The sequence below is a fragment of the Durio zibethinus genome, chromosome 10, assembly GCF_047325235.1.
Source record: "Durio zibethinus cultivar Kanyao isolate XHJ-2024 chromosome 10, ASM4732523v1, whole genome shotgun sequence".
Taxonomy (NCBI): Eukaryota; Viridiplantae; Streptophyta; class Magnoliopsida; order Malvales; family Malvaceae; genus Durio; species Durio zibethinus.
In genome coordinates, this window is record NC_143171.1 from 7,540,013 (window position 1) to 7,552,207 (window position 12,195).

At 33.9% G+C, this 12,195-nt stretch overlaps 1 protein-coding gene across 3 annotated transcripts; it reads right to left on the bottom strand.

Annotated features, from left to right (window-relative positions):
* Nucleotides 1-914: 914 nt before the first annotated feature.
* Nucleotides 915-12,190, bottom strand: LOC111293024 (FAD/NAD(P)-binding oxidoreductase family protein). Of its 3 annotated transcripts, none has more exons than XM_022885722.2 (16): nucleotides 11,928-12,190; nucleotides 11,652-11,813; nucleotides 11,224-11,403; nucleotides 10,934-10,991; nucleotides 10,425-10,475; nucleotides 10,067-10,149; nucleotides 9,007-9,094; nucleotides 8,485-8,526; nucleotides 8,318-8,392; nucleotides 8,095-8,163; nucleotides 7,627-7,742; nucleotides 6,978-7,090; nucleotides 2,141-2,220; nucleotides 1,831-1,951; nucleotides 1,380-1,446; nucleotides 915-1,268 (listed from the first exon to the last, which is right to left on the bottom strand). In XM_022885722.2, exons 1-16 carry the CDS (start codon nucleotides 12,188-12,190, stop codon nucleotides 1,133-1,135), a joined length of 1,704 nt encoding a protein of 567 aa, XP_022741457.1. In that variant the 3' UTR covers nucleotides 915-1,132. The 3 variants fall into 3 exon arrangements, with proteins under 3 accessions (XP_022741457.1, XP_089622777.1, XP_089622776.1); XM_089766651.1 differs by having other exon boundaries at nucleotides 11,652-11,821; nucleotides 11,928-12,060; XM_089766650.1 differs by lacking the exon at nucleotides 10,425-10,475.
* Between the last annotated feature and the right edge of the window lie 5 nt (nucleotides 12,191-12,195).

Below are 12,195 nucleotides of genomic sequence, written 5' to 3' on the forward strand. Positions count from 1 at the left end.
CAAAATTCACAACTAAAATTTTTGAAATTCTATTTTTAGAAACTCTTAAAGATTTTCGAAAATAATTGTTAGAAACCTTTAAGAACTTAAAATAAAATTCATTTTTAAAAATTCTTAAAAGTTTTCGGATATCAGTTTTTGAAAACTTTAAATTTTTTGAAGTTTTTAAAGAATTTCAGACATTCAATTTCACAATCTTTTAAAAATTTCTGAAAAGTTATTTTTAGAAGTTTATAATCGCATTCAAATATTTTAATATAAAATTTTATAAAACTAAATATGAAATTAAATGAAAAAGCAAAAAAAATGAATTTTGTTTATTTTATGTTTTTTAATTTTAAATGAATGAAATTTTCTTTGAATTTGATTTGATTTGAACTTAAATTCGATTGGGAAGAGAGAGGATATGGGGTGTAAGAGAAGGGAGGAAGGGATGTGTGGATTTTTTTGATAAATTTGTGTTTTGAAAGTGAGGTGTATTGAGTAAAAAATAAAATATTAAAATAAAAGTGTGTTGAATAATTGTTAATGTGTAAATAATAATCCTCAAATAAAACAATAATATATTTATTACTATAAATAATGATAGTTAAATTTTAAATAATATTATTATAATAATGTAAATTATAAATATTAATATTGTAAACAATATTAACCATAATAATTACATTATTTTCTAAAATAAACAATATTTTAGATAATTAATAATTTAATAATATAAATAAATTTTTATAAATAAGCATTTAATAATTAATACTTATATTATTAGTATATTTATTATAATAAAAATGATTAGAATCAATAATTAAAACATATTTTTTTTAATTAAAAATTAAAATTATATAATTATTATTAATTAAATTACCAGTTTTAATATATATATATCCACACACACACACAAAGAGAGAGAAAGAGAGATAAACAATATTGTTTCAATTTTAAAATGTTAGATTCATGATAAATATATTCTAGTAATGATTCAGCTTTATAAGCGACAATGACATAAGGACGTAAATTTAATTCAACATCATTGATTCGTTTAAAGCGAGGATGAATGTGATTTGATCTGAATTTTCCAAAGGATATTATTTCCGACAGCATAATGAAAAACAGCAGAGCTAATTTCTGAAAATCAATTCAGTTTTTTCTTGAAATCTTGAAGAACTATCTGCGCCGCATTGCGGCCGGGTGCGCCCATCACACCACCCCCTGGATGGGCACCACTCCCGCACAAGTAAAGGCCTGGCAACGGAGTCCTATAACTCGACCTGCATCCACGATTTTGTGATAATAATAATAACAATAATATAAAGAAATTTGGATAAATTTAAACATGTACTCTTGTAATGATAAAAGGAAAAGTGAGTAATCAGACTTACCATCCCTTAACAGGTCGCATAAGAAAAATAGAATCTAATCCCATGGCACCATGAAAGATGTTTCCTCCTAATGACAATGAAAGCGAGGGATTTAAAATTCAATGCTTTCGGCTTCAGGTTAAAACATAAAACAAACAAACGACGATGATAGTATTGACATTCAGAAGACTAAAGTTGAATACCATGCCCTTGATAGAAGAAAAAAATGTGGAAATGGAATTCTATGAAAATGGGCAAATTACAAGCAATACTTTCTTCCTGACCTTGAATGCGAGTCTTGAGTAAAAATGATTAGTGAAGTTGAACAAAAGCAGGAAAGAAAGTTTAGGTTTGAAAACCATTCTTTATTCATCCTAAGCAATACTTTCGATTCAGAAATGATAAATATCAGCATCAGAATAGCAGTTTTGTCCAATTACGGTACAGAAACAGAATTATGGATATAAAGTACCTGTCAAGCCAATTTCCCTTTCAAGGTCAGGAGGAGTTAGCATATCGTAGCCAATTATAGATGAGCTGAACCCCGGAGCATATTCATCAATCAAGGTGAAACATCTTTGCGCAAATGATTCCTACAATATAAACATAAAATTATGAAGGAATGGTCAGCAATGGGGCAATGATTCCTGCACTCAACCGTTGCCCACCAATAGCAGCTAAATAGTAAATAAAAGATTACCAATGAGAACAAGTTCTGAAAATTCCTCAATGATATACATCCTACCTATGCTTGGGAGAGACTTGGATAAAATTTTACTCACCCTGTACGATGGATCACCCCAGCTGCCATCCAACGGTTTATAAGGGGTGTATTGGATGAACAAGTTAATGACATGCTTACCTATGAAAATAGGTAAGATTCCGTCAATTTATAAGCAATAAATCTGAAACAGGTGATGCTTCACATGCTGATACATCAAAGCAGAATGATTATGTAAGGATAAACAAACACGAATACATTATATGAAAGCAAAATGAAACATACTGCATAAATCCTGAATGGTTATCATGCAAATAGACTTCAATGACAAGTTTTAGCAGCTTGTCAGTTTAATCTTGCAAGGAGCATTTGCTACAAGGGAATATTTATTATATATTCATAAGAGGGAAAAGTAACCAAACAGTATATCCTGAAGATGGTATATTTCTAAGACTTCACTGTGATCTGCGGACATTTGACAGTTGACATAGATTGGCAACAAAATTATTAGATTCTTTTAGCTTCCAAGTTGACTTCTGATATAAGATAAATCTTATGTTTTGTTTAAGATATGATTCTTATACCCATAATGAAAAATAGCCCCATTCAACCTGGATTATCAGTAAACTAGCACAATTAACGTTACTGAAAAGATCTCTAGAATAAAACTATTTTATTCTTCTATATTTTTCTTATTACAATACTAGAATTGCATGAAAATATATAGGTTAAAGACCGAATATTTTCAGCTTTAAAACCCAATATTTTCATGCATTAAAACAGCTAATCAAATGAGTAATTTATGGATTTGATGTAATTACCCAAATCACTTCTTATTCTAAAAAGACCTAACTGAAATAAATAAAATCAACTAATCAAGTAATAATGAAGATTAGATTTCCACACTCCCCCTCAAGCTATGTGGTAGATGTCAATCATGCCCAGCTTGAACTTTAGATTCTCAAAGTTGTTTTGAGAGAGAGCTTTAGTATGTTTGCATTTTAGAGGCATGTGGGAGTATAAACTAATCTAACAATTCCTTACTCTTATCTTCTCTTTGATGAAGTGACAATCAATCTCCACATGTTTAGTCCCATGGCAGCTTTGTTATCGCAGAATATCTTCATGGTTTCTTCTGCCAAGACCTTTAACTCTCCTATCAATCTTTTCAGCCAAATTCCCTCACATATGCCATGAGACATAGCTCTAAACTCAACTTCCGCACTACTTCCAGCCACCACAGATTACTTCTTGCTTCACTAAGTAACCAAATTTCCCCACTCGTAGGAACAATAACCAGTAGTTGATCTTCGGTCAATAACAGATCGAGCCCAATCAGCAACAGTGTAAATTTTAACATTTCGATGTGATATCTTCTAAAAAACTAACCCTTTGCCAAGACTCTGCTTTAGGTACTATAAGATTTGATACACAGCCCTCAAGTGTTACTTGGTTGGGTTTTTCATGAATCTACTTACCATGCTAACTGAAAAGCCAATATGTGGTCTTGTATGAGAGAGGTAGATGAGTTTCCCAACAGGTTTTTGATATCTACCCTTATCTGTTGGTGGACTTCCTTCTTCCATTCCTAACTTATTCATTGTGTCCACAGGGGTATCAGCAGGTTTACATTCAAACATTCCAGTTTCCTTAAGTAAGTCTAGGACAAACTTACGTTGTGAAACAAAGATGCCATTCCTTAAGCGAGCTACCTCCATGCCAAGAAAATATTTGAGATGTCCCAAATCTTTGATTTCAAATTCTTTGGCTAGAAGGTTATTTAGGTTGCTAATTTCTTCCACATAGTCTCCAATAAGAATAATGTCATTCACATAGACAATAAGAATGACTATTTTTCCTTTAGGTGAATGTTTGGCAAACATGGTGTGATCGGTCTGGCATTGTGAACAACCATACTTCTTTACCACTTTTGTTAGTCTATCAAACCATGCACGTGAGGATTGTTTGAGACCATATAAAGACTTCTGAAGCTTACATACCTTGGCAAAATTGTCATAGGTTTTGAATCCTTAAGGGATTTTCATGTAAACTTCTTCTTCTAGGTTGCCATTAAGAAATGCATTTTTGACATCTAGTTAATGGAGTGGCCGATTTAGATTTGCTGCCAATGATAATAACACTCGAATTGAATTAAATTTAGCAACTGGAGCATATGTCTCCTCATAGTCAACACCATAAGATTGAGTAAATCCTTTTGCAACAAGGCGAGCTTTGAATCTGTTAATACTTCCATCTGCATTGTGCTTGACAGTACAAATCCATTTGCACACAATTGGATTTTTCCTTTTTGGTAGTTCTGAAATCTCTCATGTTTTGTTCTTTCCTAGGGCCTTGATTTCTTCCAAAACAGCCATCTTCTATTTTTGTTGCATGAGTGCTTCATAAATATTATTGGGAATCTGCAAATTGTTTAGTGTGGTAACAAAAGCCCAATAACTGGGTGATAAACCTTCATAACAAACCACATTACAGATTGGGTGTTGAGTACATTATCTCACACCTTTCCTTAGAGCAATCGGTTGATCAAGATCATAAAAAAATTCAATTGAATCAAGTTCAATAAGAGTGTTGCTTGTGTTGGTTTCAAGTATCTCTGGAATCGGTTCAAATTCTTGGTTTTGCTTTGAAGGTGTACATTCTCTTATATCCGTCTGAGTTTTTTGTCTTCTTGAATAGATAATCAATTCTTTGTTTGTTTTCCCTTGTCTAGACTTTGGGCTTGGAAGATCTAGTTGGATATTTTGGACGTGAAAAGGAGTTTGAAAAGTGTTTGGTGGTTCGGTAATAGGATCTTCCCAAAACTGATATTCCCATGTGATTGGATTCTCCCCCTGAATGAAAAATTTGGAAAAGTAAGATTGATTTTCAAAAAAGGTAACATTCATAGAATGGTAGAATTTCTTTGTTACTAGTGAGCAACATTTGTATCTTTTTCGATTCGGAGAGTATCCAAGAAATATGCATTTGATATATTTGGGATCTAATTTGCTTCAGTTTTGTTGGTTGGTAAGAACAAATGCAGTGTATCCAAACACTTTAATAGGAATAGACAAGATGATTCGAAGGTCAGGATAAGAAGTGAGAAAGGATTGGCAAGGGCTTTGAAATTTCAAGACTCGAGTAGTCATTTTGTTTATAAGATATGTAGCAATAAGAATAGCCTCACCCAAAAAATGCTTAGGTACATGGGCAGCCATCATGAGGGATTTTGCAACTTCCAACAAATGTCAATTCTTTCTTTCAGCAACGCCATTCTATTGAAAAGTGTCGACACATGAGCTTTGATGAATTATTCCATGTTTCATTAGATATGATCCAAGAATTGAATTGTAGTATTCTTTCCCATTGTTGGTTCTCAACACTTGGATTTTGGTTTTGAATTGAGTTTGAATCATATTGTTGAAGTTTTGGAATAGCTGGCCCACTTCTGATTTTTCCTTCATAAGGAATACCCAACTCTGTAAATGTGACAAACCATTTAGAGCCAGTAATGGTATTTACTCTGGAGGGTCCCTAAATGTCACTGTGTATCATTGAAAAAGGATAGGATGGTTTGTAAGGCTAATCAGGATATGTGGTACGAGAATGTTTGGATAGTTGGCAGACTTCACACTAAAAGTTGTTAAGATTTTGATTGAAGGAAATAACCTTTTGAGGTAAAAAAATTTGGATGACCTAACCGATAGTGCCACAACATAATAGTACTATTTTTATTATTATTGGAAGATGAAGCCACACAAGAGGTCTTTTGATATTGTCTTTCAGAATCATTAGTTCTTAGGATATAGAGTCCTACATATATCTTAGCATTGACAATCATTTTCCCCGAATCCAAATCCTAAAATTCACACATATTTGAAAGATATTTAGTAACACACTTAAGGTCTCCTGTAAATTTGCTTATAGATAGTAGATTGCAACTTAGATTTGGAACAAACAGATTCAAGTGTTATCCTTTGGAAATAATAACAGAACCTGTACCAGTTACTTTTGAAAGTAACCCATCAGCAATTCGAACTCTAAAGTTTTCATGACATGGGTTGTATTTACTAAATACAGATGCATCCCCTGTCATATGGTCTGAAGCTTTTAAATCCACAATCCATAAATTTGATTTCTCTAGTTTTACACTCAAGTCACTTAGAAAATTACCTTTTTGTGCTAAATAACCTGTTCGAATAGGAGTAGTAATGTTCTGTAGTGATTGAGAAACGCTAGCTCCGAAGTTAGAGGTAACCTCCAACGTCGGGCTCTCCATTCCACTGGCAATGTTGGATTTAGAGTGAAAATTTTCAAAAGTTCAGATCATGCTCTGATACCATGAAGAAATCTCTAAAATAAAACTATTTTCTTCTTCTATATTTTTCTTATTGCAATGCTAGAATTGCATGAAAATATATAGGCTAAACACTGAATATTCTCAGCTTTAAAACCCAAGATTTTCATGCATTAAAACAGCTAATCAAAGGAGTAATTTATTCTCTACACATAATAGGAAAATATCTAATGGATTTGGTGTAATTACCCAAATCACTTCTTATTCTAAAAAGACTTAACTAAAATAGATAAAATCAACTAATCAAGTAATAATAAAGATTAGATTTCCACAGTTAAGAAATAGAGTGATTGTGGTCTAACATAAAAATCATTAGTTCAAAATACAAAACAAAGAGAAGTTGTAGATGAGAAGAAGACGCTTTTGGCATGAAGCTTATAGACAGTATAAAGGAATAATTCTTTCTTTAACTTAATTCCTAATCTCACTTTTAGTAGAAAAATATCATCAAAGCTCAGAATGAAAATAAAGGGAGAAAGAGAGAGAGAGAGAAGAAAAGGATCCAACAATATGCAGATAGAAAGATGCCAAAAGTGGGTACCAGGTGGAGAAATTGTCTTGTCCAGTACGGATGGAATTGTCATTTCAATGACTGGCCTTCTTGACGGCAATCCATTAACTGCATCTAGACAGGCTGAATCAATCTCCTCCATGCTGAAAAAAGCGACAGAACAAATAAAAGTAGGCATCAGATATCTTTAAGCTTGGGTTCTAAACACTAAACATAGAGAAGATATGGTAAATGTAATGATAAGAGTTAGGATGACAATTGCCAGGATCATTAAGTTTGGAGGTCCAGTTTAAGAGTGACAAATAGATGTGCATCATCAGACAATACATATAACATCTAATAATGATTTAAGCTTGTGAGACAGAATAGCAAGTTAGATTATGATGCCAATTGCCAAGTGGTAAACTTCTTCGATCTTGGCATCTCTATCTGCAAATGTGATCTGACTCCTATTGTTTTGTGCCACATAGATTATTATTATCTGCCTTTCATTTGTCAATGGATCCAATGTTCTGTTTCCTTAGCACACTTTATGGTAACAGTTCTAAAAGAAGCCACTATTATGACATGCATCTACATGGCACTCAGCCTGGACTTGAAAGGTGAGAACGAATTTCTAGTTGGAGGCTTCAAATTTAGTTGGAGCATTTAAAAACAAGCTTAAGGGGTAGTAGCATACCTCTCAGAACCAATATGAATGGTACCAGTGTGCTGAGGACCTGAACCAGGATAAATTGACTTGCAACAATGAAACTCAGGCAATTTATCAACAGCTAAGTTTATTTTTGTAGTTCCCTGTTTCAATAAATGACACCGAAAAATGTTTAGCACCTGGCAGTATTACTATATTTTGCAACTATTGCTCGATGGCACATTTGGTAATTGTCAAGAGAAAGAACTCATGACACTATCACGGTTTCTAAGCATAAATTACAGTGTATTTTACACTTATGGAGGTGCACATTGTAAATATTCTTTATCAGCATATATATATTGATCTATATCCAAGCTTACTAAGTATTAAAAATTGTAATAGTATAGCCGATTGCTTGTTTGGCCAGCAATTCCATAGCTGATTAAGTGACAGAGAACAAAATCCATTTAATAAAGCTGCAATGGAATACAAGAATATAAGACAGGTTCTTACAGAGCTATAATCAGAGTACTTAATGGAACGAGTGAAATCATCAGAAAGAACATTTTTAGGCACAAATTCCTGCAACAGATTTTCAAAGATAGCAAATAATCAAATAAAAGTATGCTTTAAAAGCATAGTAAAGTAGACAGGCTGCTTTCTACTTTATGTTGACAACACCAATTTTCTGCTTCTTTCAGCAACACAATTGAATAAGCTTCACTAAAATTTTTACCATGAAAGTTTTATAAGGAGTTGCATTTGATAAAATGCTTGAAGAATGCACTCGTGTACCATCAGCCAGCAACACCTAAACAAGTTAGTCATGTTTACAGCATCTAATTAGTTTGATTCAAGCTTAAAGATCTGTTGCATTGCAGAAACAGAGGCAGTAAAACTAACCCCATTCACTTTGCCCGAGTCCTCAACTACCAGCTGTGAAACCTTGACAATACAATAACCAGTATAGCGAAGGTGAGAATAGAAGCATAAAGTTCTCCTGCCTTTTATCAGTTAGTCAAGAACTCAAGATAATATTGACCATATGTCAAGTTTAAACCCAGAATCCACATCATTTGCCAACATGCATTCTCCTAAAAAAAGTGTAAACATCAAAAATAAATTAAAGAATTAAAATGGTAGTTAAAAAGGAGAAGGAAATCCTCCACAAATTGCATGATATATGGTGACTTGCGTGAAAGTAACCAATTTCCAGGTCTTTGCTTCATATTGGGACAGTGGAAGGTGAAATCAATTTGACCAAGACATAGCAATTTAGCATGAAAAAAGCAAAGGATCTCGTGATTCAATGTATTTGTACAATCAAATAAGGCATCAAAATAAAACTTCATAAAATAAGTTCCATTCAGTCATAAGGAGGAAGGAGAAATTTGAAAGCTAGAGAAGTGATTCAGACAACTATACCTCTGCACTTGTGACAATATGAGCCCCAGCCTCCTTAGCAGCATGCCCGATAGCCATGGATACTGACCCCATTCCACCTTCAACATATCTACAAAATTGTTATCATGATATAGTGCATTAGCATAATTTAAAAAAACATTTTGGCTCACTGGAATAAATGTTAACTTGAACAGGACAAGAACAAAGCCCAACGAGGGGATGAGTCACCATAGTATATAAGTGCATAACAAATATTGAACAGAAATCGGAAATTGAGTATTCATTGTGGACCATAGTAGCATGGATTCCAACAGAATTTTGACATAAGAAAGGGTTACCTGGCATGGACCCTAATTGCCAAAATGAAATACACACTGGCATCACTTGGTAAGGAGGAAACAGTATGAAATCTCAATTTTGGATTGTAATTCAGAAAGTTTATTAGGAGCATCATGATCACACTACTTTTGGTTACACAAGAAGAAACAAAAGGCTCATTCTACAGACAACATGAACAATTTAGATGATATTGCAGAAAAGTTAGAAGCAAGTTCAGATTAATCACTGGAAAGCATCAATTGAATGCCTAATATTCTCCACCATTTTGTTTCTTTAGGATAGAGGATGCACTGAAAGTTCTGTGGTTATACGCTCCTAGATTTGTAAGTTCCATCAACTTGAATACATCTAAAAGTAAAAAAATACCACAATAGCCAATGCCACTTTAAACATTAGCACCACTTCTCTCATTATGTTATAGATACTATGGCTAACTTACTGAGAAAAGAAAAAGAAGATAAGGCAAAACAAATCTTTATAGTGGATGCAAAACTTAGCTACCCCAAATTTTGTAGTCAAGTAATCTTACCAATGTGAGTTGGTTAGACTAGAATCACAAAATTTTCTTACTGAGTTTTTCTTTCAATGGTTCTTGAGTCAAGACATATAAAGTAGCATGTGGCTGTTAGAAAAAATACATTCATATATTCTAAAGAATAGGAGAAGGATAATGGACCAATTCAAGGCTTGCTATGTTGCTGATGCCCAACTTAATAGACAAATTCAGCAATAATATACATACGACCAAATTCCGCGATCACCGTTAGTTTCTCCCATCACATGATGTAGCAGAACATATCCACTCCCTGGTGTGCAAACATTAGCCTGCAGTACAAATTAAAGTAGAAGTCAAATGATCTACTAAGGTTTAAAATGTAGCCAAAGAAAAAAACTGTTCATTTATTCATCCTTTGAACCATTTTGATAACAACCACCACCATATCAGTCTTCTCTGAAAACAAAGAAAAAAAAAAAAAAACTGCTTGGTAAATTTCACGGCATGTTTAAGGTATAGAATATGTCCCTCTCATGACTGATTATATAGACTGATGTAAATGTCAAAACTGAGGCGTCTTACCACTTTTATTAAAAGTTCTTACCGTACTGCCTATCACGGCATCTGTTGCAAGGGTTGCCTTCAGAACATCTGTCTGTACATATCACAGCCAACAACAGAACTGTAAATTGATTTAACTTTAAACCCTTTTATATAATAACACATTTATTTCTAACTGGTAAGATCTGAACCCACAATTTTCACTAAAAGGGAAAACTATAAAAACGTAAATCTCACTCAAACCTCCAAATCAGTACTCTTTGGTCTCAGATGGAATGTTTTTTGATGAATTGGCATAAATTGTCACATATACAGTAATGTCTGATCCTTTAGCTACTACAGAGAAAGAAAATGAGCATCCCACCAGTCTCAAACTTTATTCAAGTTACTAGTTTCAGACAAGGCAAAATATTCATAAAACAAAACTATGCTGAAATCACCATAAATCAACTTCACTTATGCCATGCAAGGAAATAAAAACAAACTTCCTGATCATTTTAATCCATGAAGTTAAAAGGATAAAAAAAGGGAATTAAAGAATCAAACAGCAACCTCAAACCAGTTATTCAAAACCTTTGAAGCCGGGGACAATAAAAGATCCATAAAATCCCTGTAAAAGTAAATAAATAGACATGATGTAAGGCCTAGACTGGTTTCACTGGACTGGACTTACTGACCAGAATTGAAACGTGCAAGCAGCTACTTAGTTAATTACTTTGTATGAACTTGACTGAAGAAAGTATCCTGTCAGCCAGTTTCTAACTACTTTCTATTACAATAATAACGTGAAGCAACATTGACAACATCAGAAACCACTCCAACTTAGGGAGAGTAAATCTTACACCATGTCTTTCTGCCCCAAGGAAGCAGCCTGGTGCAGCAAACAAGTCCAAAAGGCTGAGATGTGTACTTTATTCTTGAAGCGATCTTGAAAAGATGAAGTACCTTGCAAAGATTCAGGAGGCGGTGAATCCAAAAGTGGATCCATGAGTTTACAGAACCTCTCTAACTGGCTCTCATATCTATAAAATTCAAAAAACAGTAAAACAGATTATTGAAGAAAAGAAAGAAAAAGAAAAACAGAGTTACCATTCAAATTTATCTCCGAATAGGATTCATAATTATCTTGTTTTCATACAAGAAATAATAACATTATTCACACACATACATAAACACATCACATACATACATGATAGATACATGTAAGCAGGGAATTCAAATTTTAAAGGAAAATCAATCAGATTAAAAGGAGATCAAAATAGATAAGTACCTTGAATAAGCATCGGCATCGCGTTTGGAGAACTTGGAGATCTCAGAATGATTAAGCTCATTATCAGGTCCTAATAAAAGATATCTTCCATCCGAACAAGGCGTAAACGACGATGGATTCCTCTTCAACAACTTCAATCCATGTCTCGCTAACTCTAGTTCTCTAACAAACTCAATTGAACAATAAGAAGAACGACTCATTTACTCTAAAAAACCAAAAAAATTGTTCTAAATGAAATAAAATAGTAGTATAAAATGGAAAATGAGCTTTGAGAACCTGATAACGGAGGGACGGAGGAGGCTCTGGAGGTAACTGCATCGAGAGAACTTGAAGCCAGGGATGAGTTCTTCGGTCACTGCCGCTCCACCGATGACGTGGCGTCGCTCTAGAACGGCCACCGAGAGTCCACCTCGAGCTAAGTAAGCCGCCGCCGTCAAGCCGTTGTGGCCACCTCCGATCACAAGCGCGTCCCAATTCTTCCCCTTCAGCGCGTGCAAGGCGCTCGCTTGACTGCCACTACTCAAGCTCCTTCGCCACATTGCTT

Bases quoted from the DNA above. Each gene is read 5' to 3' on its own strand.
- LOC111293024 (XM_022885722.2), bottom strand. From the start codon at position 12,190: ATGTGGCGAAGGAGCTTGAGTAGTGGCAGTCAAGCGAGCGCCTTGCAC. The intron at 10,992-11,223 runs GTAAGATTTACT...TTACTTTTACAG, and splicing joins TTGGGGCAGAAAGACATGGT to GGATTTTATGGATCTTTTAT. The intron at 8,164-8,317 runs GTAAAAATTTTA...AATCTGTTGCAG, and splicing joins CTCCTTATAAAACTTTCATG to GAATTTGTGCCTAAAAATGT.